We start from the raw sequence: 27,973 nt of genomic DNA on the forward strand, positions 1-27,973 counted from the left end.
AAGCTTTATTAATATATTATTTTTCTTTGCAAATATCTGTTTGTCTTTTTTCCAATCCCCCTAAGATCACAAGAAACCAGTGCAGCTGAGAGTACTATTTATATACTTTACATTGGTTGTCTGAGCTCCCCAATTTGTAGTGCTAGAGGTAAATTTTGTTTGATGGTCTCATACTCTCATAGGTAATGCCCCAAAAACGCATACTGGGAGAAACCAAAATGCAGTCAAATTCTGGTTCAATCTGCCCAACTCTAGTTCAATCTGCACCCCAAATTTTGTGAGTTGTGATGCTCCAGCGATCGCAGCGTGAGAGATTCGGCGGTGCAGGCAGCAGGACGGACGGCAGATGGCGCCACGTTCTCCTCCCAAATCCCAACCCAATTCGCGGGCGACGTTGCCGCCGCCTCCTTTCCCTCGCGATTTCGCAAACCAAAACCGATTCTAAATAGATGAGCAAAACCCCAAATTCCCCGATTCGCACAGAAAACCCTACGGATTCCGGAACACTGATCCCCTCCCATCCCGATGGCCGACGGCGACGCGCTGGCTGCGCCATCCTCCCCCGCCCCGCCGCCGTTCCAGCCGATGTCGGAGGCAACTCCATCCGCCGCCAAAACCCCAAATCTGCCCGACACCCCCGCCTCCGCCTCCGCCGACCCCGAGACCCCCTTCTCGGACGCCGCGCTCGCCGATGCCTCCGACGCTGATGCCTCGGGCCTCGCCGCGCCACCCGATGCCCCCGCGGGCGTGGAGGCGCCTGGTGCCGACGACGACGGGATTAACCCGTTGGGCGCCATGAAGCACATGACCCTCGCGCCCCCGGCGCCGCCGAGCAAGAAGTCCAAGAAGAAGAACAGCAACAGCGTCTGGACCAGGCCGGCCTCCCGCAAGGGCAAGAAGAAGGCCAAGCAGCCGGCCAGCGCCCTCGCCGGCGGCAGCGGCGGGGCCAGCGGCGGCCGCCTCCCTAGGCCCTCCAGCGGCGAGGACGAGCTCGTCCTCACCCCGGCGCCCCGCTTCGCGGCCGAGCGCAACGACGACGCGCCCGATTTGCCCGTGCTCCTCTCGCGCGTCTTCAAGTCCGACAAGGTCGAGGTCTCCGACGACCGCCTCACCGCCGGCAGCACCAAGGGCTACCGTATGGTGCGCGCCACCAGAGGCGTCGCTACCGGCACTTGGTACTTCGAGATCAAGGTCCTTCACCTCGGCAGCAGCGGCCACACCCGCCTTGGCTGGGCTACCAACAATGCTGACCTCCACGCACCCGTTGGCTACGATGTGTTTGGATTCGGATACCGCGACATGGATGGCACCAAGGTGCACAAGGCCTGGAGGGCCAAGTATGCTGACCAAGGCTATGGCGAGGGCGATGTCCTTGGCTTCTACATCCATCTGCCCGATGGAGAGCTGTATGAGCCCAAGCAGCCTTTCCTGGTTCACTACAAGGGTCTGCCTTTCCGTGCAGAGGCTCCCAAGGCGACTGAGCAGAAGACGTCGGATCCAGTTCCTGGTGAGTGCCACTGGCGACTATCATATACATCATCCTATTTATGAAATAGCATGTGTTTGAGTAGAATTTTTTTCTTAGTAGACTAGTGCTAAATCGCCAGCACTGAAAATAACACATGCTATTTTCACAAGACAAATGGGTATGAACTAGCTATTTCACAACTAGGATGATGTATGTTTGTATGCAATACTTGGTGTAATGTAGAATTGTATACTGGTATAAATTACCGATAAAGAAAGAAATTGCATAAATAATGTGATTTAGGTTTCAGGCCAACCATTTGAAGTTTTCTTTTACTTGTATGGTTATACAACAAACATTTGAACTTCCAGTAGTTGAAATAGGATAGTGTACACTTGTCCTGACAAAGATGAATAGTACGGTTAGTTCCATATCAACAGGCTTTTGCATCCTACTACTCATGTTTCATGAGTGTTTTAGTAATTACCTCAGTCCTGAACACAACATACAGTTCATAAGACAAATGTAACAAGGAAAGCAAAGGAAGCAGCATATGCTACTTGAGTGGTGCTCTCTTCAGAAGCACAACATGAAAATGCCACTCCATAAAACACAAGAAATATCTTTGAAATGTAGCTAAATTTGCTTCATTACCCTGTTCAAGAGTCTCTCTATCATCATCTGACCTGAAAATCTAACCTTTGACTGTTTGGCAGTGCATAGTGTCTTTTTTGTATTACATACAAGTAAAACTAAAACAAATATATGCAAGTTCACTTAAGAAGATAATGTGTTCTTCAACATGTTATCCTGAACTATAATTACTTGTAGTTTTCTGTTCTGTGATTTATCTATATTTCAAAAGGTACTACCAATCGAATCCTAAGGTTTACTAGGTCAAAGGAGGTTATTTTGCGGTGTTTTTACTAATCCAGTCGACCAGCCATCATAGCACCTTATCTTGCATTAGATTTAAAATGTTATGCCTAGATAAAAAAGGCAATTATTTCTTGTTTGTCCTTATGATGATTGATGAAGTCTGTAAAGTTTTATTAGCCCCTGAATATATCCTGTAATAGGTGCACATTCTTATATTTCATTGGATCTCTATTTCTTGCCTACATGATTTTTTTAAATAAAAAAAGGTGCTCCTTGTTTGTCTTTTCTCATATATAAGTCAGGATCCTAAGAGTGGTTGTGTTGCACAATTGTAACTTATATAGCACTTCCAACCTTTTAGCTTCCATTGTTTTATTTCTGTAACCTCTCCACTGGCCTTTCCTCAGCCATTCCAGTACTTCATGTTTCTTTTGCAAATGCAGGTAGCGAGATATGCTACTTCAAGAATGGGGTATGCCAGGGCACGGCTTTTGTGGACATTCCTGGAGGGCGGTACTATCCAGCTGCGTCAATGTATACACTGCCTGACCAACCAAACTGCGAAGTTAAATTCAACTTTGGTCCCAATTTTGAGTTCTTTCCAGAAGATTTTGGAGGTCGATCAGTTCCTCAACCAATGAGCGATGTGCCTTATCGACCATTTGCTTTGGCGAATGACGGGCCTGCGGAAAACGGTACTGCTGAAAAAACCATTTAACTGCAGTGCTAATGCTGCTTTAGTTGTGTAGAACATTGCTCCTGTAATCCGGTTAAACAGCGAACAGGCTGATGGCTATAGCTGGTTTAGTAATTTATCTAGTTTGATGCGTGTTATAGTTGTTGGAAATTTGTCCCTTGAGATTCTTCTGGTTTGGCCATTTGACCTTCGTATAGCATTAGGGTGGTTGACCGCAGTCAAGACAAGGGTCAGTCAAACGTAATCTATGCAAGTGTCCCTTGACTGCCCATGCTTTCTGCCATATTCTGTTGCATACAAGGATAACGGTATTTATGCCAGATGATACTCAACCTGGGTAGCCAGGTAGTATTTATAGTCTAAACTTTTGAAGGAAAAAAGATGAAAGCAATATCATAATTTATCATAAATGATTACATTTTGCCACCAGTGCAGACTCCAAGTAAAGAAAAAGTTTGCAAGCACCGAGCCCCTTAATTTTCAAGGTCTTCAGGTCTTAAATAAACAAATACAACAAGCAGTTCCATCATGCTGCCATAAAATAGTGTTGAAGTGCAGGAAAACATGTGATTTTTCTAACAAAAATATGAAATATGAAAAGTCTGGTGAAGGACCGTCACAAACTTCAAAGTAACAGGTGACATTTTGCAGTTTCAAATACATGTACAGACCGCCATTAGAAAAATAACTTCAACTTGAGTTCCATGTGTATTTTCAGATGGCTGCAAGCCAGATCGGTTTTCACTCTGCTCAATGCCATATCTCGATGCTGCAGCAACGAGGTCATGCTAGGTTTACCCTTTTTGCGTGCCATTTTTCGGGATATGTTCTTCCATTTCGATTCGAATTCACAGGCTGCAAAAAATAGTTCAGTAAATGTTAAATAGGATTTTTTTAAAAAAAAAATTATGCAATGGATGGAGATGGCATCCGAGTATATAAGGGACATATTCTTTATTTGAGAAGAGTAACAGGCTGGAACATTTGAATCTGTCGACCATGTTAACATTTCTCTGTGCGGAAAAAGAGGCAACAATAGCTAAACATTTGGTTTATGTTAAAGGATAAATTAACATATAAATCTCAATGAAATGTTCATTACGCTAAACAAAACAAGAAAAAAAAAGTGACCTACTTAGGTATACATCAGCACACAGTCATGTTGTTGCATTGTTTTGTTTTGGCTAAATAAACATATTGCTTCACAGGGTAATGTCAGAAAAGCAAAGCGTGATAAGAAACAATTCCAGCAAAAATGAAATGACTCCCTAAATCAAGTGAAAACTGGCAAGGAAAGCTGCACTTACAAGCTGGATCACTATATGGCTATATGCAATTCTAGCAACGCCTTAACCAAGTCTGAAGCTGTTGGAAAATGATGGTTACAATTAATAACCTTCACTTCTGTTGACAAAGTCTTCAATAAGGCATGCGAGATTTCATGGCCTTCCAGCAGAGGAAGCTTTGGCACCACCTTTTAACTCACCATTATGTTGTCTCAGGCTAGAAATAATAAAAAAATACTTTTATCAACAGAACATTACCATTTCAATATGGAATGACTAAAGATATTTAGATGTTCTTCTCATCTTCATACTTTCTCACCATGTTATTAGCTAAGTATTTGAACAAGAACCAATGATGAGCACATAGTGAAAGAAGTTGAATATTAAACATATACGTATACATATATATATCCTATAAGCATGAGCAAGACAACTCGAATATTTCAGCGACAGCTACAATTTTATACAAAGATAAAAGGAATTCTGATATACACCACAAGTAACACAGTTCTGGTTATAGATCACAGTGAAATAGACACGACTTTAACGGACATGATGAAGATAGGCAAACACAAGAGCAGATAACCGATTATTGGTAGGAAAAATTGCCTAGCAGAACAAACCAAATTTAATCCATGACCTACTATCTTCACCAAAGGGACTGAACAATAATCTGAGCTTCATTTGTTCTCCCAAGTCCTAACAATATACTAACCATATGCAAATTAATAGGATTCCACTCAAAATATCATCACTTCTCAAAGTTACGTCAAATTTCAGTCCTAATATCGTATATCATACTTCTACAAACTATCAGGTAACAAAATAAGCCGGAGACAGGAACTGTATTGACTAAAACCTCGTCGAAACGTGTGATTTCGATCTCTAATTGACCAACTTCAAAACATTCAAGCTTAATGAAAAGTCGGGCTTCGGCCTTTATCAAAAAAAAAAAAAAAACTTCAAAACATTTCGCCTATGCATGAACTAGCCACCACAGGCCGATACAGCTAAGCAAGGGGATCCACGAATCACCGTCGAGGGAAATCGGTGGTGACGCCGACGTAGGTGCGGGGTATCCGGTAGGAGGCGATGAGGTAGATGCACCACACCGCGGCCGCCTTCCCCTTGGCAACCTCCTCCGACGGAGCACCGGACGACCAGGAGGCCGAGGCTGCAGCGGCGGCCTTGCCGGGTTTAGGAGGAAGGGTGCGGGGGATCTTCGCGGATCGAAAGGTAGCGGAGAGCTTCATAGCCGGCGAGGCGACGCCGCCATGGGGGATTTCGAATTGGACTATTTTTAGCACGTGACTATTTAGAGGAGCATTAGGCCGTGGGGCATCTTGGCCTCTTGGGCATGGGCCCAATGTACAAATGGGCCGTGCCAGAATGTGAGCCTGGTTCGACACTGATCATTTTAAGCCTGCAAAACGTGCACGAAAAAATAATTTCTGGGATGCTTCTCACATGTGAAAAAAAATATATGGTGAACCAGAAATATACGTGATGGAATATGGACGATTATACTGCATCAATTGCACGTGCAATATACTACTACTCCCTCAATATTATTTTATATGACACCGTTGATTTTTATCTACTTTTGACCGTTCGTTTTATTAAAAAAAATTAGTCAAATATGCAAAAGTGTAAGTCATACTTAAAGTTTTTATAATAATAAATTAAATTATAAAAAGTTATATTTTTAAATAAGATAAATAGTCAAACGTAAACATAAAAGTCAACGGTGTCATATAAAAAATATGAAGGGAGTATTACTCAGTGTCAGGTATAGCCAACAAGATTAGATGGTCTGAACAAGTTAAATAGTTGAATAGAACTTCGGCTCCCTCTTTATTAATTTTTGACATAAAACTTTAGGAAGTCTCAGTGGGGACTCGCATAGCTTTAACGGGTACAGTGAGGACTCTCAAATGTCCCTACGCTAGATCCGCCCTGATACTACTACAATAACAGCTTAGGGGCAATGGCATTTTTGGTACGTGTAGGGAAACAAAACTGATCACTTGTGCCAACTTTCTGAAGCTGCTTTGGGTTGTCATGAAAGGCAAAAGGAGAAAAGAATTAGGCGCCAGAGATTGCAAATTACAGGGTGGTTAGGCAATGCAACCCTAGAAAAGGTTTTCCAAATGAGGAATGCAAGCTCACTGCATCGCGGATAATTGGGTGCTAATTTGTCACCTGCTTGTATTGCATTTCTGTGCATGAAACTGTACGGATCACACCCTCACTGTTGCATAGACCAACGATGTTCAGCTAACTGCAGGTTGATGTCTAGATCCTCTGACATCTTAATATGGAATAAGATTTCTTTTGTTTCTAATGCGAAAATAGATAATCGGTCCAATTAGTTTCAAATGCATAATATGCAGACACCTGGTGCCAATGATGTAGCACTCACATAGTTCTTGCTTGAATTATCTCGAGGCAGACATGCAGTCTAGAATAATGGATTATCCAGTACTCAAAATGATGTACTCATGTACTGCAAATTTAGTTTCTGAAAAAAGAAGTGCTTTTGAATTTCATTTAACGGTTGTCCTGTCCTGAAATTATCAAACTGAACCCCTCCAGCCGAACTATATATCTTATATCTAAATTGCACGTATGGTTTCATCTTAATTTGATTTTTTCTCTAGAGTCTTTGTTTGGTAGAAAAAACGAGTTAATCAGCAGTATTGCCACGTGCAAGCCATGCAAAGCACGAGACGAAATTAGCATTCCTACCCTGCATGGCTGCATTCGGCTGTAATCTTCTTCAGATAAACATGTCCATTTGCTTCCCAAGAAGCTGGAGCCTGCATCAATCCAAGCAGATTGGATCATTTCGGAGGTTTGGCCGATCAAGTTTTGAGGTTTTTGGTTGAATACAGCGCCAAACTCAAAGACGCATTAGGAATTTCTTGCCAGAAAAAAAAATGTGGATTAACTACCCGAAATGAGGGAGCAGAGAACGCGCAGCGATGAAAGGCACGGTGCCTTCCAACGTACTATACTTCCCGCCGTTTTCAAATCGTCAGAAGCATCTCTCTAAGTTTTCCCTCCATTTCTCATGCTCCCTGCATATATAACAAGCTCCGAGCTTGTGGCCGGAATTGAATCAGCTCAGCAGCACATGCAGCGGTGACACATGGCGGCGTCCACCTCTGGAGCTCGCGCTTGCTAGTTGCTACCCTAGCGCCGCCGCGGTTACGCGACGTGGCAGCCGGCGCTGCGCCGGCGTCGTCCGGAGCTCATTGGCGACGTGCAAGCCGTTGGGGATGCGGATTGGTAGGCAGTGGACGGAGCTCCAGGGCGCGCAGGACTGGGACGGCCTGCTTAACCCGCTCGACGGCGCGCTCGTCCGGTACGGCGAGTTCGTCCGCGCCGCGTACGCCAGCTTCAACTTCGACAGCGGCGCACCGTCGTACGGGTGCTGCCGATTCCCGAGCAGCTCCCTGCTCCGCCGCTCCCGTCTCCCCGAGACCGGTTACCGGGTCGCCCAGCTCCTCCATGCCGCGTCGACGTCGGCGCCGAGATGGCTGTCGTGCCGCTCGAGTTACATTGGCTACGTCGCGGTGTGCGACGACGAGGAGGAGATCGAGCGGCTCGGTCGCCGCGACGTCGTCATTGCGTTCCGCGGCACGGCGACATGCAGCGAGTGGGTGGACAACTTCAAGTCCACTCTCGCCCACCTGCCGCCGACCACCTCGCGGCGATCAGCCGACGCCGGCGATGGCGAGGCGGCACCGATGGTGGAGAGCGGATTCTGGAGGCTCTTCACCACCTCGGGCAAAGCGCACAGCAGCCTGCAGCACCAGGTGCGCGGCGTCAGCGAGTACGGCGGTAAGGGCATGCCGCCGTTGAGCATCACGGTCACCGGACACAGCCTCAGCGCCGCGCTCGCGGTGCTCACCGCCTACGAGATCACGACGACTTCCGCCATGCAAGGCCACGGGGACCACGACGGCGCGGCGCCGATGGTGACGGCCGTGTCGTTCGGCGGGCCGCGCGTGGGCAACGCGGCGTTCCGGCGAAGGCTGGAGGAGAGCGGCGGCAAGGTGCTCCGCGTCGTGAACTCGGATGATATCGTGACCAAGGTGCCGGGGTTCCCCGACGTGCCGGCGAAGAGGAAGCCGAGGTTTCCGAGGTGGCTGGTGTCGAAGATGGGGTGGGAGTACAGCGACGTCGGCCGCGAGCTGCGCCTTTGCGGACCTTGCGGCCAGGACACGTCGCGCAACGTGGTTGCATCGCATGATCTTGATTTGTACCTCAAGCTCGTGGCAGCCTGCACAGATTAGTTAGGGCATGTAGTGTCTACATGTTAACACGGTAGTTTAACACCTCACTTTGCTGTAATTAGACGGTGATTCTTTTCCACTGACATAGAGAGGGTGTAATTAAAGTCAATTGGCATTCACCAAAGGAAGGGCATTTGCAAATTGCAACATCGTCTCTGGACGCGAAATCTAACGGAACATATCATCTAACGCTGGAAGGAATATTTACGAGCGGCCCTCTTGCCGCTTGTAAATGTACGCAAAAAATATCTCAATCAAATGAATGTTCTAACAAGAAAATGCTTGTAATAGACATTTGTGGTCTAACTGGAGAATAAACTGGGGAACTGAATAGAGACCACGTACTTAAAGAAAATCCGTGGATAATCAGCACAAAAGACATGTTTGGCGTTTGACATACGATTGTACAAATTGTGCACGAGCAGGTGTATAAAGAAAACCTCAATGTGGGGTATAAACATCTGGGGGAACCAACCTGTTAAACATAAGACAATATTGTATTTGTTTCAGTACAACTGTTGTTCTCCTAAGGACAGAGAAATATCCAGTATGAGGTTAGAACTATCTGGGTAGAAATATCATAGTAGCAGACTAGCAGTAGTGTTTTGTCAATGTACCTATATGGCCTATGCACTTATGCAGGAATATACTAGGAGAAACCTGTAATTTGAGGACAGGGAGCAGCGTCAATGAACGTTCAGTCTTTCGCATCCATTATTCCACCTGATGTTACCTGGAAAACGTGTTATTGGTCAAGGGAAATAGCTTCTTTACACCACATTGTTGCTAATCTGTGTCATGTAAAGCTTTCAGGGTTTCAGTCATGGAAAATAGCAGCTACAGTTAACTAAATCACAAGAGTCTGAGGAGCAAGTCTGAACAAATATAAAATCAAGCAATGTTTTACTCCCTCCATCCCAAAATATAACAACTTATAGTATTCAAGAATTTATCCCAAAATATAGCTTCACCTATATTCTGGGATGGAGGGAGTAGCAATTATTGAGCTAAAGAAACCAATTGCACAAGTAGTTTTGGTAAACATAGAGTATATATAATGTAAAAGGATATAGCTTCTCCCTCAGGCAGGTTAGGTGCATCAAAGATCTTGCAGACACGCTGCTCTCCTTTGCCTTTCCTCAGCATCAACCGGATGGTGGCTGCATGCGCAAGCACGTGGCCTCCCGCAGGTTTCTTCGGGTCAGTTATGAACATTCCACCACCTGGATCGGCAATCACTGAAACAAGGACACTTGTAATTTGAATAATTTGAAATCCATTAAGGTTGCCCCCTTCTGGCCAACTCGGCAAAAAAGGAAATTCATTAAGGTATTACAATTTCTTGGAATAGACAAGATTAGTCCTGAAGGCACACCTTGGTTGGTGATGTACACTGCAACATTGAACTCCTCAGCTATCTTAGTAAGGCGAGAGAGCATCTGTGCCAATTTTTGCTGCAAGTTCAGAGTAATTAGTACATAACTTTAGGTCTTCAACTAATTTATGATTTTTTTACCAGCACAAATATTGACAATACCTGGCGCTCTGCAAGTTCACCCCTGCCACTGAAATCAACACGGAATAGTGCGATCACGGAATCCACAATCTACTTCCAGGTTAAACAAATGAGATACCTAAACTTATCAATTTGCTTTTATGTAATTAAGCGATGCTAACCAGAAGCCTGAAAGGCTCTTCAGCCATCTTAGCAGCAAGGCCAAGGAGCAAGTTGTACTGGTGCTCATAGGTGTATGCACGAGCATATATGATCTGAAAAGGAAATAGATGCAAATTTAACAGACAGCTTCATCTGTTAGGCCTGAAATGGTAAAGGTAAATTAAGGGCCATACATTATCAAGAACAGCATTGGCATCCATCCCAAACCTCTCAGCAATTGGTACAATGCGCTCAGGCCGGCTGGAACCTCAATTAAGGAAACAAGTTGGACAGAAACAGAACACATATGTTGGGTGAATGAGCTGGAGCTATTACTTAGTAACTTCAAAAGATACAATGTTCCCTCAGTGTCAATGTAAGCAACCTTCCCGTTCCCCCCATGCATGTGGATTGGAAGCTGCAGTTTAAAATAATTCACTGAATCTATGGTAATTAATAGTAAGGTGTTAAAGGAAAAAAATGTCATAAATGAACCTGAGTGGAGACACATAGAGTGTGAGCCAACTGGGTCTTCCCTGATCTGAGGACCAAATAAATGAAAGATTACAAAGGTAAGAAATTGGAACCAAATTGACAAATCGTGAAAGTTAAATTAACATACATCAAGGGTTAAAGTTTGGCCGGTTCACATAAATGGTTAAATGTTTTGTGGGCTACACAAAGCCAAATTGTTCCAACTGCTACAATTCTAGGAGGCATTCTATCATACATCAACTCTGTTGCAAAATAAGATATATAAAATAAAGTTAATGCTTAGATGAACCAATTTAGTGCAAAATCAAAGAAAATAGTTCCAGACAATATTGACTTGTACATTCTGAATTTTACAATAGAAGGCAAAGCGTCCACAATGGAGGTATCACATTCTCAGTGCTAGCTGAATACAAAATATGTTTATGAATTAGTGTATGTACTGGCATCAGTAAACAATAGAAATGGGGGCACAATAGGTTTGAAAATTGCTTATCAAATTAACACCAACCAGAATACTGTTAATGGAAATTACTAAGCCAAGATTCCATTATATCTATAGACTGGTATGGCCAAATATCCCAAATTTCAATGATACAACCAATCTGCAGTTCTAATCCAGGAAAAAAAAAATGAAAAGGAACAACATCTACATACCGAAACTCTCCAAATGCCTCTGTGATGCAGAGTGTTTCAATCCCTCCTTGAAAATTTGGAAAATGCAAAAAGGTCAGAACATAATGGAACAACTGATCACAACAGAATTGGAAGACTATATATGTTACCGCCAAGCAGCTCATCAAGTGCCTGACTCCCAGTGGTGATCCGAACAACAGACTTCCGCTTCAAAATAATGAAAAAGAATAAACCAAACAGCCTAGGGAAAGTGCACAGCTGGAGTAATTAAAAGCATTGAAGCATCCGTGAAGCAAGGAATAGTTTCCACTTAGATTGCCTACCATATCCTTAAATTGTAAACTGGTATGAAAATCAGCTCCTATGTGCTTACCTTAATAAGGAGATCACTTCCTGTCATGAATCCCTGGCTCTGGAAAAATACAAGCATTGCAATTTCAGAAGAACATACCACACAAAACGGATGTTATGAAGATTTAAGACCAAAAACACTGCAAAGAGAACCACACCAGAAGTTTTTCAGCTGCTTCGCAGATCTTATCTACCTTTGCTTCAGATAATCCCTTGATTCCTGTCAGGCTCTGCATGATAAATCCATATATTGAAATAATAACAGATAAGTGTACTGCAAGAGAGAAATAAAACGAAAAGAAGATGTGTGTCATAAACTAGAAATAGAACAAGCGTAAGATGACATGAAGATTTGGGATCCCAAGTTCGCAACCTTCTTTGTATGCATCATGAGGCCATTGCAAGTGTAGATACCAGCGTCCTGCAGCTTCTTCACATCTCCAGAGTTTATCCCTTGCGAGATTACTGCGGACAAGTGCATTAGGGGTAAATGAATAATTTGCGGGAAACACCAGAAATCGCTAGAATGAGGAGCCACCAGAAATCCCAGGGAGGATCCCGGATCACACCAAAGCAACTTAAAGTTGAAATCGCCAGAATTAGGAATCACCATAAATCGTGAAGCGCGAGAGGACCTCAAACCTTAAACCCTTCACCCACAAGTGCGCCGAAACGAAACCCAACTGGTTCGATTAATATGTAGAAAACTCACATGTTTGAAACTTGCTGGTGGAGAACTCCTACTAGTTCCAACGATCACTTTGACAACTTAAATGCTACACGCGGTTAAAATCAACTGAAAATGGGGATACATTCGAATCAATCCTCTCAAGTTAAGCGATGATACACATCAATAACCCCAAAATAGAGATCAAATGTGGGGAGGAGAAAATCCGGTAAAATTTTTCCACAATACGAGGTTAATTTACCTCCAGAACACACGAAATTTGGGGAGAAAACTGGAAGCAACGCAACACGCACAACACAAAACAACCAGGTGCCGCTTGGTGCTTGCAACCCAACCAGAACAAAAAAAAAAGTGGAAACGTACTAGAATCGCATCCACTTCACCGCGAATCAACATCAAATTTTCAGTACGGAAGAGTAACCAATCGAAGCGAGGCAGAACGAGCACTCGCACGCGCGAACACACACTCAGACAAGCAGGTGCCAAGTAATGCAACGCGGGACACGACTCATACGAGACGGCAGGAAGGGGATGGAGACGAGGGGGCGGAGGGCGTACACTTGTCGATGGACTCAAAGCACTCCTCCTCCTCCTCAACCCTGTCTGCATCCATCAGCTGGAGCTGCCCGCCTTCGTCGTACTGCTTGGACGGCGCCATCTGCTCACACCTGCGTCGAAATGCGATCAAAGGAAACCTCAACCGGAACCACTCAAAACCCCCAGAGAGAACGGCGAGGGGAAGCCGCCGCCGCGGCGGAGAAAAACCTCCTCACCTGCAGGCGGAGGCGGAGGCGGAGGCGAGAGCCGAGACACGCACGCACCGGAGACGACGACGGCGAGGTGGTTGTGCTGTGCCGTTGCGCGTGCGAACGCGACGGCGAGGTGGGCTACTTGAGGGGAAGGCCGCTTCCCTCCCTCGCGGGCCTTCTGGAAACAGCTTGGGCTCGCCTTACTACTGGGCCTTTTCCCCGAGAGCAATCACTATTGGGCCGTTTTACCCAGCCCAGCAGCCCACTCGGTTCAGGCCCAACGCGGCCCATCCGGATTCAAATTTTGCTCGTAGAATCAGAACCTAATTACAACTGTCCAGAGTTACGACAGCTCTATTACAACTGTCCTTTTCTTTATTCCTTCTTCTCGAGTAAGTTTACAACTCTATTAATTATTAACCGAAATTAGTTACATCCCATACTCCCATATAAATTGTACGCAGTGAAACCCACTTTCGTAATTTCCTTGTATATTATCGTTTCTGTCCAAGTTGATCTACACTAGAAGCCGTCGAAATACCTAGCTTGAGATATTCATAATGGAGAACGGCGCCGGCGCCGGAGCCATAACTCAGTTAATAGAGAGCGGCGGCGGCGGCGGCGGTCAGCCTGTGCCGAAAAGGCACGAGCTGGTTGTGCAGCTACAGTTTCCAAGCGGCTTCCACTTCTCCCCGACCGACGAGGAGCTGGTGGATGTTTACCTCCGGTGCAAAATCGAGGGAAGAAAGGCGCCTCTCGACGTCGTCAACGAGGTGAACATCATGTGTTATCACCCGGAAAATTTAATAGGTAACTAATATTTCTCGTCGGACGCTGTTACAGTAATTTTTACCAGGAGTGGTAGCAGTGTAGTAAAATATAAATTAAACTATGTATTTTTATAAGTTTTTTAAATATTTTATTTAAAACTTTAGTGAGATATATTTATCTATTTTAATATGATATATGACGTAAATTTATATATTTTAGTTTTAATTTTACTCTTATAGAATTTTTACTGCATATACTATCAGCATAGTATAATAAAATTATATCCGTTGGATCCAAAGTAATGAACGGCTCACAATCCATCCTACCATAAAAAAATCCTTCTCATCAACTAGCTTCAATTACAGTAAAAGATCCAAATTACGTATCTACATGAGTAATACAAAGCATGGATTTCCATCTGCACTACAGAGAAGTACAGGGCGTACGGTGAGCACAGGTGGTTCTTCACCATGGTGAGGGAGGCGTCGAAGACGAAGAAGAAGGGGGAGCCCAACAGGAAGGTGAAGGTTGACGACGTGGAGGTGGGCAGCTGGAGCGCGACGGGGAGCGTGGTGCAGATCCACAGCACCAAGGAGGCGAACCGCAAGGCGATCATTGGGAGCAAGAGGGTGCTGACCTTCAAATCAGCGATCGCCTCCGAGGAGGACAGATGGAGCATGCACGAGTATGTCATGGCAGGGAAATCCGAGGTACGCACATGCATGCGTGTGATGAACATTGCTAGCTTGGTCAGAATTCTGAAATTCCTTTGGCCATCTATGTATGTATGTAACATTGCTGCCAGGATGCCTGTAAATTGCGAAAAAGTATTGAAGATATTAAGTATGTTTTATATTATAAGACTTTCTATTTTTTTCTAGATTTATTTGTGTGTTAATAAATTTAGACATATATATTGATACATGAATAAATACAAATAAGCCCAGAAAATTTTATAATACAAAACTGAGTAGTAATTAAGACAAAGAATCAGTACTAACCATGCGTCCTTAATTAATTGGCAAAGTGAGCTAGGCGCATGCAAAAACCTACTACTAGATATGTATTTATTTGCATATAACAATATATATGGATTGTATTCAATGTTTGATGTGTAACTTTGATCACTATTTCCCACCAGTGGTTAATTAGTTCTTGCTATATTAGTGATACTACATGATCGATGAATATATGTGTGTGTGTGTATAAATATACACACACACATACACTTTGCAGATGGGTCAGTACGTATTGTGCGCGATACAGCTGAAGCAAACCTACGAAGCCGAGAAGAAGGCAGCGGAAGACGGCAAGAAACATAACAGAAGGACGCGGAAGGCCAAGAGGGTGGCCGCCATGGGCGAGGCACAAGAAGAAGGGCAGCACGAAACACCACCGCCTGAAGAAGATGTCTGCACTTCCATGGCTAGCATGTTTGCAGCAGAAGAAGATGTCTGCACTTCCATGACTAGCATGTTTGCAGCAGAAGAAGATGCAGCCATGGCTGACGCCAACGACGGCATGGCGCAGGCAGACCACCAATCCTCCGAAAGCTACGCGGCGATGTGCAGCGAGGCGGAGCCCGTGTACTACGCCGATCAGTTCGCCTTCGCAGCCCCAGACGACAGCTCCAGCTGCGGCGGCGGAAACTGCCTCTCTTACCAGCATCCAGCGACCGGCAGCGCTGCATCAGCTGGACAGGCTCAGTATCATGTTCAGTATTATCAGATTTGCAGCCAGGACGGTGGAAATATGGGCGTCTGCTCTACCAATGCTGGCCTGCATTACAACATGCTTATGGGAGGTCAGGTTCAGAATCAGATTTGCAGTCAAGGTAATGTTGGAGTGATCGGAGGATCGGAGGATTGGACAGCTTTCCATGTGGCAGTCAGCTGTGATCAACTCATTGCAGCTCAACAGGTTGAAAGGCTGCCAATTGGTGATATGTCATCAAGAACATATTTCCAGGATACAGATATGAATGACTTTAAGGATATTTTTGGTGATGATGACAATGTAGAAATACCAAATCAATGGGAGTAGTCTGTAGTCATACATCCATCGCTTATCCGCCAACATGAGCTCCAAGAGCCTTGCAGACAAGAGAACACAATGCGAACGGGCAGATGTATTGTTTATGCAGCATCCTACTGCATCCGTCTCTAAATAAGTATATTTTTTTCACTTTCTATATATAATATTTGACTCTTTATCTTATTTAATTTTTTTCAACATTAATATTTTTATTATTATTAGATGACAAAATATAAATAGTGAGTCAAAGTAGTATATATTTTGTAGGTAGCTATTATATAAATTGCTATTAGATTGATTATAGATAATTTAGAGCTAGTAGCTAGCTATGCTATTGAACTTGCTCTAACTTGCAGTCTCATTGTACACACACGTGTGTGGAAGTATCGTCATGCTTGTCTTTAGCTTTTAAATTTATGTGAATCTCTGGCAATGTCCTTAATTAAGGAAACTAAATTCTATAATGGTGATGTTTACTTGCATTCTCCATTGTTACTACATCACCTTGTGAGCTTGTTGATTTAATGTTTCAATCTTGTTTGGCATGTAAAGATGTGTTCCATAAAATTTTGTTTCCTGGGTCGAAATATTTAAATATTAAAGAAAATGGCAATATGTGCAATTCTAGTATTGGGCCGCCTCCCCTACTTGGGGTGACTTCAGTTCTAACTACTCTCTCCGTTCTTTTATCTAACATGGTTAACTTTTTTATCTGTTTGTCTTATTTAAAAAAAATTATGCAAACATACAAAAATTATAAATCATGCTTAAAATTTGTTTAGTAATAAATCTAATCATAATAAAATAATTACATAAACTTTTTGAATAAAATAAATGGTCATATACTTAGAAGTCAATGACGTTAAATAAAAACGAAAAGAGTAATTAAGTTTTTCATAGCGTTTGCCACCCAAAGAGTATTCTTCAAAGATGCGATGAGTAGATCAAGTAAGTTTGTGTTCGGTTCATATATATTGAGCCTAGGATATGTCTGAATAATTTCATGTTGATTTCAACATGCTGGACCATTCAATTGTACTGATACAAAACTATTCATTCTGTACCAAACACTATCCCCTGAAGGTCAGGAAGGGCTCGTGAAATACTGATGCCATTGTTTGTTGTGCCAGGGAATAGAAGACGCTTATTTTATCACGTGGAATATAGGGGTGATGTTACAGTATATTTGCGAATCTCTATTTCTAGTTTTCTACTACTTAAAAAATACTAATATTTCTGTGTTAGCATGCCGTGGGCTTATTGGGCTTTGGATGGGCCGTACTAAGCGTGGTACCTTATATCTAGTAGCTCGCACACGAGCGATATGCCATAAACTCGTGCAGGGGCCGTGCAGTTTTGTTGGCCTCTCGCGCGATGTTGACAGCTCGTGTATGGACAGACGAACGATTGGACCACGGACCAAAACTCTCTGCGTCCTTATATCGTTGGTCCTATCTGTCGTGAGTTTTTTTTTTATCGGTTTTGGTATGGGTCAATTTCTTGGAATAATGCACTTGCGGAAATCATGCATTTGGATGGGCTGATTTCTTGGCCGTTGCACTAGCGCAGTTTAAAAAGTGTTTGCCGTGACTATTCTACGGCAATGCCACCAATCACATCTAGCAATTGAATACATTATACATGCTGCAAAATACTCGTAATTAAATACATATGATAAATCATGAAAAACCCTTAAAATACACTTTATGCCCAGCAGCCATATCCACTTCAACAGTCAGTGTGCCCTATAACAGTTTCGTGCCAATCGTTTAAAGGGAAAAAAAGTTTTCTTACACTGTGAGCAACGATTTCTTGCAGAAAATCGTGGACTGAAACAACCATTATAATGATTTTGTTACGCTGTGAGAAACAATTTCTTGCTGCAGGGCAGAAGAGACGGATAAAATTAACTCTCAAATCCTATAGTTGAAAAACTATGTATGTACTAATTTAAATACGAATATTTTCTGTCTTCTTACGTCATCCGTCACCATGTCGTGACCCAAGTCTGAGTACACTAATCCAAAGTTAGGCAGTTCACGCTAATAAGCTTGCTATCATCAAGGGCAACTAGTATTATACAAACAGCAATCTTAGCCATTGATTAAAAGAGTATTTTTATATTTTATTAATTAATTGATTAGCAGTATTTTGTAATTTTGTTTTATTTGTAATAAAGATCACAATAAAAAAAAGACAATACTACCCTTTAAATTTATACTATATCTAATATTATTGATAGTATAATTTAATCAGTCATCCAATAAAAATATATCAATGATGTTAATTAAATTCTACTACCAGTAAATACATCAGCCCCTGTCATCAAATATGTTTTCCATCCTACCCATGTACACGTCACATCAACATAGCTCATGTTGTTTTATTAAATTATGTACACATTACACACACATATATATATATATGCCAGGTGCTTTAATGAAATTTTACATCAAATGATTCTTTTTATCCACATGGCATAGCACGGGCATTGTGCTAGTAAAAAATAATTTATAAATAGAATTTTTATATATGTGTTCTTAACGATATAAAAGTCAAGGCTAAAACATAAAATACAATGAAAAAACTTCAAAATATAGTTAAAAATTTAAAATTTGGCTTATAAAGATAAGCAGAAGATAAGGTTGAAACAGTTGGTGAACTCAATCTCCTGTCTTTATTGAACCTTTGTTCTGTTTGCTACTCGCGTCATTACAGCTTAGGCTTTGTTGGTTCTGCTTCGCGCAGTTGTGCATACATATCTGCGATTTCTTTTGCAAAGTAAGCTTTAGCTTGCGGTCTCTTGACCTGCAAAACCATTGAGATAGAAAATTAGCACCAAGCAGAGAAATCTCCTCCAACAAATTAACGGGCCTACCTTGAATGTTGGGGTTAGGAGACCATTTTCTAATGTGAAAGGTTCAGCAACAAGGGTAACATTTTTGGCAAATTCAAAACCTCTTAACTGGTAAAGTAAGCAAAGAGAGGTTGATAAGAAACCATATACATGATACACAACTTTTTACATATTAAGAGATCATGCAAGCTAAGTGAGAAGTAAACCTGTGCTTCCTTTCCAATAGAATCCATGTCAGCCAGTACAGCAGATCTTGCTCTTGGATCAGCACATAGCTGTCTTAAATCCTCGAACTACATGATAGAAAGGAAGTATCATTAACATAAGTAGGCAATGCAGATGTAATGTAGTTTTGTTTTTTATATAAATAAAGGCGTTGTTTGTTTAGTGAACTGTCAAAGAGAGAATATAATAACACACAAAAAGGAAGAAGGTACACCATAATCTCCCAATGGATCGGAGAAACTGGTCTGTACAAATCTTGAGTATAGAAGGTCAGCACATTTACCTGGATTCCTTCTGATGCAGCCCAAGCCTTCAACACCTCTGGTTCAACTGCTACTACAGCAACCAAAGAAGAGTTGAAACTATCACCTGCATCCAAATCAATGGCTTAGAATATTCATTGCAAATATTGCTAGCAATAACCAATATAAGAACATGAATATTACCATATATAAAGCACTGTGCAATAAACTTGCACTTGGCATAGACATTCTCAATCTTCTCGGGAGCTATGTATTCTCCTTGAGCTAACTTGAAAATGTTCTTTTTCCTTGAGACAAGAAAAAAACAATCAATCAAAATTTAATAAGAAAACTAATCAGATCAAACACAGTTGCAGGTAAATAAATTAAAATAAATAACCTAAGAAAATGTGTGGAAAGATTATAAGTAATTACAGAAAAAAAAAGAATAGAGTTGTGGTCGTTTCTCGAAAACATCCATCCATGCAACATTTCGTAGTTGAAGACTACCATATTATGCTGTCTGCTAAATAAGAGTGGGTAAGAGTTCTGGTTTGCTCTTTGTTTAGTAGCTGATATCTTGCTCATTTTGATCTTTTAGCATGCTAGTTTTAACGTACAAAGTACCTAAAGTTTTAGAATATGGAAATGTATTACAGAGCTAAAAAACACAGCAAATTTTATAATTTGGCAAGTAATTTATTTTCAGAGGAATTTGTAGCATGAATCTTTCTTCTTCTGAGGAATAAGTTTGACTTGGAAGTCAGAACTTCTCTGGATAGTATAACAACCCTATACCTACCTTCGCCAAGCTCTTGGAACTGTTTAGCAATGATGGAAAGGGTGCTACGGTAAAATTATCAAGGAACAAAATAGATATTATATGACAATTGACGAAGCCAGAAAGCCATCTCAATTCTAAAGTTAGTGGCTGAACAAAAATAGTAGATCATTCAGTTTTACCTATCTATAATTTTTAGACGTCCTCCAGGCAGCCACAAACCTATGTCTCCAGTGTGCAACCAACCATCCTCGTCAATGACCTCTCTACTGCACGTTTTCAAATGTAATTGTTGAAGATCCCTTAATATATTTGAATTTAATAGGAGACGGAAATATATAAGAACTTACGTTTGGATTTCGTCTTTATAGTAGCCACAGAATATCGTAGGCCCCCTAACACAAATTTCTCCACGAGGACATGGTTGATCCTCAGAGGTATAATTCATTTCTGGGACATCTACTAGTTTAATCTCTGGAAAAAGTGAAAATAAGATTTGAATCACGAAAGAGTGTGATACGTACAAAAGACAATATTTTAGTTGAATATGAAACCAAATTCAATGTGGAAACTGGTAGGATAGAAGGAACATTGACATCTTTCTTATTGGACCTTGCTAAATGGACAATTTGAGGTTAAAAAGGGTAATATGAGGTGTCACACAGTAAAATCACTCACATAACCATGTTTTACTTTAGTGATGGGTTACTATACACTACAAGTGCATAAAAGCAGACTTATAGACTTGATGGGTGTTATACTGATTCATAGATATGATAAGGATCTGAATTGAATGAATGAATAAAGACAAGATCACTCTTATTGGTGCTGGGCTAATCCCGATTGCCAAGAGATGATAATCAAGTTAAACCTAACTTTTATTGTTTGTTAATAATAAGGGTGCAAGGGTCACTTATATAGGACTGGACTTTGTATATTTACCTGCAGACATGCAATCCACAGTATCTTTACCTTCAAGAATTGGATCCTTATCATCCCAACAAAACATCTCTCTGATTTCTTAGTTAAACCTATAGTCTTCCTAATTGATCTAAAGGATATTAAATAACCGATCCCTATCCTATTAATCTAAAATCATTATTTTGGAAATATTATAATCTTAATGCTAAAGTGACAGGCCATAACAGCGAGGGATTACCGTGAACAAAAGGAATTGTTTTTATCCAAGAAATCTAGCTATATCCTTGAAAGTTCAAAACACAGATCTTACCACAAGATGGATTTGGAGGTCCAACATGACCAATTAACCTATCATCAATATCCATTGTAGTGATGACACAGGATGTCTCTGTCATTCCATATCCTTCAATTACTATACCACCGAAGCATCTGCTAAAAAAATAAAACTGAATTTATTAGTTAATCCAAGTTCCAGACAATAATCATGTCATCCCAAGGTAGCATATGTGAAGTCAGCTTACATCCTTAGGAATTCCATGACATCTGCTGACAATGGAGAAGCACCTGAACTCATAAGCCTCACGCGTCCACCAAGCCTAGTTTTTATTTTGTTAAATACCAACTTGTCCCACATTGGGGACGGATTTCGTCCTAATAACACAAAATGTAAAATTAACATTTCAGACATGTCGTGCATAAAAGAATGACATAAGACAGAAACATGAGCTGCTTTTAAAAGCAAAGCCATTACAAAACTAGGGATGACAGCTCATAGTTAATTGCAATGAGCTTTATACTGATCTTACCATTAATAATTGCTTTCCTTTTAGCATTATATGCAGCATGAAACAATTTTTCTTTCAACCCTCCAGACTCTTTCACAGCATTTGTAATTCTACACAGTAGAAAACGCCTAGCCACTTAGAGTACTGAAAAAAGGGAAGAGAATGATAACCATGCAAAAGATATGACTAGAAATGCCAAACATGATTGTATCTAAGTTACTGGTATGGTTGTATTACGCAGCATAAATTCTGTTATATAGCCGGGGCACGCTAGCGAATACTGTTGGTCTCAGTGCAGCGAGATCATCCATCAGCTTCAAATTATCCTGGAAACAAAAACAATATACCCGTCACAATTATGTAAAAAGAACTCAGAATTGAAGGTAAATGATTATTATGCATGTAGTAAGTAAGATGAATATTTAATCTATAAAAGAAAGTGATCTGTATATTTCTCAATGTTGCAAAAAGTGTTTGCTATTTGCAAACACACCAGGTATAACCCTATATGGATTTAGCTGGTTTCTGTGTGCAAGGAGATCCAGAAATAGGTTAGCAATATGAAATTATATGATGGTGCGATTGCGAGGAAAGGATTATGATGAATAACAGAGAGGTGCAGTGAACTGACATGGGCCAACATAATGGATCCAATTAATATGAAGAAGCCATAACAAATATAATAGAGGCTTAATACTATAATGGTTCAATCAGAATATTATCTTGTAGGTGAAAGTTCCAGCATAAAAGGCATCTGTTGTGTTCAATTAATCTGAATGATTCTCATCAAACAGTTTGAAATACTGCACTAGCTGATCCGATACTGATCCTATGTTTAGGGGTTAATTCAAGAAAGAACTAGCATTAGAAATTACTTTTCCAAGTGGTTTATTTCATTTGAGCTTGCCCCTTGTTATTGATATCTACCCTTGCTAAGTCAGAAACCCCACTGTTCTACTGGTTTTATTAACTACACAAACAGAAAACACAAACAACTACCAAATTAACATCTCAAATGGTTTTGGATCTGCATACCCCTTGATAGAATCCAATGGCAACACCATAGTGAAGCAGTGCAATCTGGTTAACTCTCTCATATATGTGAGCTAAAGGTAGATATGAGATATACCTGTGCAGAGATAAAAACAAGACTACTATAAAAAACATTAAAAGATGACCTAAGTTTATTAAACTATAGCAGAAAGAGACAAATATAAAATTAATGTAAACTCCTCACACGTCAGATGGGTAAAACTTAATGAGCAGGCTTGATCCTGACACATTTGCGATTAAGTTCCTATGAGACAGAACAGCTCCCTGAAAATATGAAATTGTCAGATTTGAAATGTTGCATTAGAAAGGCTTTCAATGGAGCAAAGAATAATCTGAATTCACAAAGATGGATTACCTTCGGTGTGCCGGTAGTACCACTAGTGTAACAAATAGTGGCAATGTCTTCAGGTTTTGGACGGCGGAAAGGTTTAGAACTCATTTTCCCCTGAGTTGAATATTCAAAGGAGGTTGGAAAATTAGTGAGCAAAAATCCTAGCATCCTTTAGTCTAACACCAAAGATAATGTATATGTCTGGATACATATGCAGGCAGTTAACGCAAAACTGAGAAAGGCAATTTCTCCACCATGAACATATTATATGTGTCCATAAGTTGTGGGAGATTTTCCTTTCCCACAAGTTGTAGAGAGAAAACAAAGGAAATTTTATATCCACCCCAACCTCTTGGAAAATTCTTATGGGTTGGTGTGTGCATGCATTCTTATTCCTCTACTTCTCTTGTTCCTGTGGGTTAAAATTCATCCAAATCGAACAAGCCCTATAGTGCTAGTAAACTCACCTAGTGCAGAGATCTTTAAAACTGTAGTGTTAAGACTAGTATCCCATATACAATATACTTTTTTAAAAACTGAAGGACCATGTAGCAAGCTCACCTGACTGAGTAGACTGGAGTAAGTCATAATTTTCACTCCAGTAGTTGTCGGGGTAGATGGCACAGTTGTATTGTCCCCACCAATTACCTATATAAAACAAGTTAGAAAAGAACAGAACAAAGATTCTTAAACAATCGTGACTGCTCCATTGAATATACTAATTGTAAATGGTTCGAACTTACCACTATAAGATGAACACATGGCATTTGAGTTATAAAGCTTAACAGCTGCAATAAACAGATATATACATAAGCAAAACAGAAGTATACTCCAAAGAGTATTCATGATGAAATGCAACGTTAAGCATTAGGCAGTGTGTACAAACTGATGTAGTGTTCGAAACAAGAAAAAAGGATCAGAGTCCACATAAACGTATTTGATGGTCAGGGCCCAGCAGGCGGCAGGCCAGCACTCAGCCCATTGATCATGTGCATATGTGGATATGGTCGAGAACAAACAGTGGAGTATTTGATGTGCATGTAGTGTGCAGTCTTTCAACGATGTTTGTTCATAGAAGGATGGGATCAATATCTGCTTCCTATAAATGACTAGCTAGTTGCCACCTTCACTAGTTAGTCGCTGGTATGACCAGTGTGTCGTGAAAAGGCAAAGTTCGATAATTGTATAAACCGGTAACTGCACAAGGCTGAGATAAGGGGTCTCACAGTGCTTAGTGTTTGAGGCACACAGAAAATAGCTTCTACTGTCGCATGATTAACAATGAACTGAACTGCATCTGGACCTGCACAAACAATACATAAAAATTGTTGTTAGCTGAATGAAAATGAGATATGTTCATTCAGTGATGAGCACGTACCTAGAGTATCATAAAGTGGCACAGATACATATGAATATGCTGCACAGGCATGATCAACTATGATCCACTCAGGTCTGTTTATAAAATACAAACCAATGCGTGCACCCTGGTTCAGAGTTTTAAAACAATTATCATAACTTCCAAAACAAAGAGGAATATCTAAGTGTATATAACAAAGGAAAAAGTTCATTTTACTACCCTCAAGTATGGCGTAGGATCAAATAACCCCCTAATCTTTAATTTGGTCTACTTAACCCCCTAGGATCTTAAATCCGGATCACTATCCACCTTTCCAATCTAATACAAACTGCTTTGCTGATGTGGCACATGGGTTAGGCAGTTTAGGCTCAGGTCTGGAAATGTGCTATTCTGGTGTAGAATGATTTGTCATCCCAGAGCAACATCTCGACAACAAAGCAGATACAAACTAGGAACGCTACAAGAACCAATCCAACAAAGTGAAGATTTGGCTATATATATCATCCTGTTTTTTTATGGAACTTTTCATACTTTGATCAATCAAGCACTTGTGAAATAGTTTGGTGGGGGAAATGGTCTATGTACTGTGATGTGAATTCATGAAACATGTTTAGTAGTCATTGAATCTAGTTAAGTTGTCCAAAATTTGGTATCTATCTTTCAGTTTGAATGTAAGGACGTTTTGCCAGGTACTTGGTACAAATGGTCTGAATGTGAACTCATTAATTTAGCTTATATGCATGTATGCTTCCTTGATCCTATTGCCTCGGTGCCATCATCATGTATTTTGAACACTATGGCTCTTATACATGTGCCCTAACCTGCTGCTCATAGAAGACACCATGTCAGCATCCAAACTGTCAGATCATACCGCCTAATGTGTGTGCCACATCACCAAAGCGGTTTGTATTAGGTTGGAAAGGTGAATAGTGATCAGATTTAAGAGCCTAGGGGGTTAAGTAGACCAAATGAAAGGTTAGGGGGTTATTTGATCCTACGCCATACTTGAGGGGTAGTAAAATGGACTTTTTCCTATAACAAATGCTGTATCATTATAGCAATATGTGACAAGATCTGCCTGCTAATAGTTAAGAGAAAGGATGGAGCTTGTTGAGATCATTATGACTCACTTCAGGTATTCCATGATATATAAGACCAGAACCGATTGCAGTCCTGTTTGTACTAGCTTCTCCATATGTCATCCATTTATAGCTGCAATGTTGCATACATATCTATGTAAAAGATTTGAACGAAGCTACAAAAGGCAATAGTAACACATATATCCAGGAACTAATCCTTACTCCCCAACTGTTCCATCAGCACAGACTCTTGTACCCAGGTATCTACAGTCCCTAAAGGTCTCAACTGCATACCTGCATGATTTGAGGTATATTGCCTGAGAAATTAGCACAGGACTTAAATTTGAACAGTAATAATTTTCTTGTAAAGCATGCATAGGTTGTAGCCTGCAATAGACATTTAAGTTTACCAGCTTTTTTATAAAACCATCAGATAAAAACATCTGCATTCAAGTTGTCGCATCTGACAATACATAAAAGGTAAAGACACTCTGTCAAGCTTATCCCCATTTTTCAGCTCCATGGTATCAATAAAATAACAGATAAAACAGCTTCCCTTGCAAATAACTCTTTTCTAATTAGAGTTTCCAACAAATCTCCCCGATACAATTCAGAAAGTAAAAAATATGGGAGCTTCCGAAGGAAAACAGAACTAGAATTCACTTGCTTAACTGTATGTTTGTACAAGTACATAAGGAATAGTATTGCAGCATGATGTTACACTCACAGGTTTGCTAATAATTCAAAACAATAATTTGATAAATCATCTAAATGACTGAGTGGTGGCAAAGTTGAGATTAATATTATTAGTATTAAGAAATAAAAACTCGACGTTCAGGACAGATTGTGAGGATTCTTACACGAAATTATCATGAAGCGTTGCAATGTCTGGGCTGCCAGGAAATCTATTTATTAACCTTAGGGGTGTCTTCGCATTCCTGCAAGATGGAAACGGCAATTTTGATTTTTGAGCCGCAAAATAACCAAATGCCTCTAAACATAAAAACAACCTACCGATATACATTCCACTTTCCAGTTTGCAACTTCTCAGGGAGTACAGCACTGTAGCCCTGCACTGGAGAATATCCATATTGAGGGGTTGTTTAGTTCCCAAAAATTTTCACCCAAAAACATCACATCAGATCTTTGGACACCTAAATAGAGTATTAAACATAGATAAAACGAAAAACTAATTGCACAGTTATGTGAGAAATCGTGAGACGGATCTTTTGAGCCTAGTTAGTACATGATTAGCCATAAGTGCTATAGTAACCCATATGTACTAATGACGGATTAATTAGGCTCAAAAAATTCGTCACGCAGTTTACAGGCCAGCCGTGAAATTCGTTTTTTTCATTCATGTCCAAAAATCCCTTCCGACATCCGATCAAACGTCCGATGTGACATCCAAAAATTTTCATTTCATCGACTAAACACCCCCTAAGTTGTAAACTTACAAAAAGACAGTGCTTTGTCAATAAAGAAAACCACAGCTAGCATGTGTAGGCATAGACAGTACTATTTTTTAAAAAACAAGAAAGATAGACTCCTTTATTCAGCGCAGAATCGATTACTCTAATCCATTATAATAGAACAGTGAAAAGGCTAACAAGGTAAAAAAGCGTAGAAGCGATTACTCTAATCCATCCTAGAACAGTCGAAAAGCTACCGAGGTAAGCAACGAAAAGTAGGAATCGATGCGCGGTCTCAGCACAAATTCAGAAAGCAGGAACTTCGAATTTGGTGCGCCCTAGGCCCCATACAGAGATCCAAATCGCAAAAATCAAGCACGCCCGGCATGGATAAGTGTATACATCAGCAAGTAGTCAACGGAGGCAGACGATCGTACCGTCCGCGTACTCGCCGGCGGTGGGGTTGGCGGCGAGGCCCACTCCGGCGGACTCCGGCGGCTGGAGGTGCGCCGAGACGGCGCGCAGCCGGCGCTGGGCCGCGTCCATTGGGGTCTGCTCCTCCTCCACCCGCACCATGCCCGTGCTCCGCTCGCTCACACTATCCAGCAGCCTGCAGCCTAGCCAGAGCCGCCTCCTCCTCCTCCTCCTCCTCCTCCTCCTCCTCCGTCGCCGGCGTTAGCGTTGCGTGGTGGGGAGCCGAAACCGAAGAGAAGAGAAACCTTGTCGCGTGGGAATCGAAGCGGATGCCCGAGGCGTAGGGGACTCCTCGTCTTCCGCTCGTGGAGGGTGGAGGTGGTGGCGTTTAAATAAAAGTTTAAACGATGGAAGCTTTGAATTTGACAATTTGGATAGGATTTGCCGGAACAAGCGAAGTCGCGCAAGGGGTAGATTCGCAGCTTTGTAGATATCTCCAATGCTTTT

General features: G+C 41.4%; 5 protein-coding genes and 1 pseudogene across 9 annotated transcripts; 3 read left to right on the plus strand and 3 right to left on the minus strand.

The window, feature by feature from the left end:
* Positions 1-253: 253 nt before the first annotated feature.
* On the plus strand, positions 254-3,473 carry LOC102703348 (protein TRAUCO). Its single transcript, XM_040528837.1, has 2 exons — positions 254-1,507; positions 2,791-3,473. Exons 1-2 carry the CDS (start codon positions 526-528, stop codon positions 3,063-3,065), a joined length of 1,257 nt encoding a protein of 418 aa, XP_040384771.1. The 5' UTR covers positions 254-525; the 3' UTR covers positions 3,066-3,473.
* A 169-nt stretch (positions 3,474-3,642) lies between these two features.
* Positions 3,643-5,583, minus strand: LOC102717101 (annotated as a pseudogene).
* Positions 5,584-7,611: 2,028 nt separating this feature from the next.
* LOC121055735 (phospholipase A(1) DAD1, chloroplastic-like) lies at positions 7,612-8,631 on the plus strand. The gene has a single exon (XM_040528765.1). The coding sequence runs from the start codon at positions 7,612-7,614 to the stop codon at positions 8,629-8,631; it is 1,020 nt and encodes a 339-aa protein (XP_040384699.1).
* A 196-nt stretch (positions 8,632-8,827) lies between these two features.
* On the minus strand, positions 8,828-13,258 carry LOC102717379 (meiotic recombination protein DMC1 homolog B). Of its 4 annotated transcripts, none has more exons than XR_001551383.1 (16): positions 13,229-13,258; positions 13,014-13,123; positions 12,141-12,232; positions 11,926-11,997; positions 11,790-11,828; positions 11,566-11,623; positions 11,438-11,483; positions 10,784-10,829; positions 10,645-10,706; positions 10,483-10,549; positions 10,309-10,401; positions 10,169-10,237; positions 10,007-10,085; positions 9,703-9,869; positions 9,249-9,373; positions 8,828-9,106 (listed from the first exon to the last, which is right to left on the minus strand). XR_001551383.1 is itself a non-coding variant. In XM_015842338.1 (16 exons), the coding sequence occupies exons 2-15, from the start codon at positions 13,111-13,113 to the stop codon at positions 9,329-9,331; spliced, it is 1,035 nt and encodes a 344-aa protein (XP_015697824.1). In that variant the 5' UTR covers positions 13,114-13,123; positions 13,229-13,258; the 3' UTR covers positions 8,828-9,106; positions 9,292-9,328. The 4 variants fall into 4 exon arrangements, 2 of the variants coding, with proteins under 2 accessions (XP_015697824.1, XP_015697823.1); XR_001551384.1 differs by having other exon boundaries at positions 8,828-9,157; XM_015842338.1 differs by having other exon boundaries at positions 9,292-9,373.
* Positions 13,259-13,710: 452 nt separating this feature from the next.
* Positions 13,711-16,124, plus strand: LOC102703911 (putative NAC domain-containing protein 94). 2 transcript variants are annotated; one of them, XM_015842069.2, is made up of 3 exons: positions 13,711-14,014; positions 14,405-14,685; positions 15,212-16,124. In XM_015842069.2, the coding sequence occupies exons 1-3, from the start codon at positions 13,765-13,767 to the stop codon at positions 16,016-16,018; spliced, it is 1,338 nt and encodes a 445-aa protein (XP_015697555.2). In that variant the 5' UTR covers positions 13,711-13,764; the 3' UTR covers positions 16,019-16,124. The 2 variants fall into 2 exon arrangements, with proteins under 2 accessions (XP_015697555.2, XP_040385064.1); XM_040529130.1 differs by having other exon boundaries at positions 15,221-16,124.
* A 2,206-nt stretch (positions 16,125-18,330) lies between these two features.
* LOC102704190 (long chain acyl-CoA synthetase 6, peroxisomal) lies at positions 18,331-27,953 on the minus strand. Its single transcript, XM_006663138.3, has 23 exons — positions 27,490-27,953; positions 26,655-26,715; positions 26,501-26,578; positions 25,863-25,934; positions 25,692-25,773; positions 24,583-24,688; positions 24,431-24,507; positions 23,948-23,992; positions 23,766-23,852; positions 23,229-23,318; positions 23,058-23,137; positions 22,856-22,949; positions 22,058-22,146; positions 21,842-21,930; positions 21,557-21,686; positions 21,346-21,464; positions 20,465-20,588; positions 20,297-20,383; positions 19,538-19,641; positions 19,375-19,460; positions 19,073-19,159; positions 18,888-18,974; positions 18,331-18,817 (listed from the first exon to the last, which is right to left on the minus strand). The coding sequence occupies exons 1-23, from the start codon at positions 27,626-27,628 to the stop codon at positions 18,722-18,724; spliced, it is 2,109 nt and encodes a 702-aa protein (XP_006663201.1). The 5' UTR covers positions 27,629-27,953; the 3' UTR covers positions 18,331-18,721.
* Between the last annotated feature and the right edge of the window lie 20 nt (positions 27,954-27,973).

The sequence above is a fragment of the Oryza brachyantha genome, chromosome 11, assembly GCF_000231095.2.
Source record: "Oryza brachyantha chromosome 11, ObraRS2, whole genome shotgun sequence".
Lineage (NCBI taxonomy): Eukaryota > Viridiplantae > Streptophyta > Magnoliopsida > Poales > Poaceae > Oryza > Oryza brachyantha.

What these genes read in the sequence shown, in the direction of transcription:
- LOC102703911 (XM_015842069.2), top strand. Translation starts at nt 13,765, where the DNA reads ATGGAGAACGGCGCCGGCGCCGGAGCCATAACTCAGTTAATAGAGAGC. An exon ending in TCACCCGGAAAATTTAATAG is followed by an intron (nt 14,015 to 14,404) that starts GTAACTAATATT and finishes TCTGCACTACAG; the next exon opens with AGAAGTACAGGGCGTACGGT. An exon ending in TCATGGCAGGGAAATCCGAG is followed by an intron (nt 14,686 to 15,211) that starts GTACGCACATGC and finishes TACACTTTGCAG; the next exon opens with ATGGGTCAGTACGTATTGTG.
- LOC121055735 (XM_040528765.1), top strand. Translation starts at nt 7,612, where the DNA reads ATGCGGATTGGTAGGCAGTGGACGGAGCTCCAGGGCGCGCAGGACTGG.
- LOC102703348 (XM_040528837.1), top strand. Translation starts at nt 526, where the DNA reads ATGGCCGACGGCGACGCGCTGGCTGCGCCATCCTCCCCCGCCCCGCCG. An exon ending in GACGTCGGATCCAGTTCCTG is followed by an intron (nt 1,508 to 2,790) that starts GTGAGTGCCACT and finishes TTGCAAATGCAG; the next exon opens with GTAGCGAGATATGCTACTTC.
- LOC102704190 (XM_006663138.3), bottom strand. Translation starts at nt 27,628, where the DNA reads ATGGTGCGGGTGGAGGAGGAGCAGACCCCAATGGACGCGGCCCAGCGC. An exon ending in GTCATGGAATTCCTAAGGAT is followed by an intron (nt 21,465 to 21,556) that starts GTAAGCTGACTT and finishes TTTTTTTAGCAG; the next exon opens with ATGCTTCGGTGGTATAGTAA. An exon ending in TGCACAGTGCTTTATATATG is followed by an intron (nt 19,461 to 19,537) that starts GTAATATTCATG and finishes ATTTGGATGCAG; the next exon opens with GTGATAGTTTCAACTCTTCT.
- LOC102717379 (XM_015842338.1), bottom strand. Translation starts at nt 13,113, where the DNA reads ATGGCGCCGTCCAAGCAGTACGACGAAGGCGGGCAGCTCCAGCTGATG. An exon ending in CCAATGCTGTTCTTGATAAT is followed by an intron (nt 10,402 to 10,482) that starts GTATGGCCCTTA and finishes TTTCCTTTTCAG; the next exon opens with ATCATATATGCTCGTGCATA. An exon ending in GTGAACTTGCAGAGCGCCAG is followed by an intron (nt 10,086 to 10,168) that starts GTATTGTCAATA and finishes CTGAACTTGCAG; the next exon opens with CAAAAATTGGCACAGATGCT.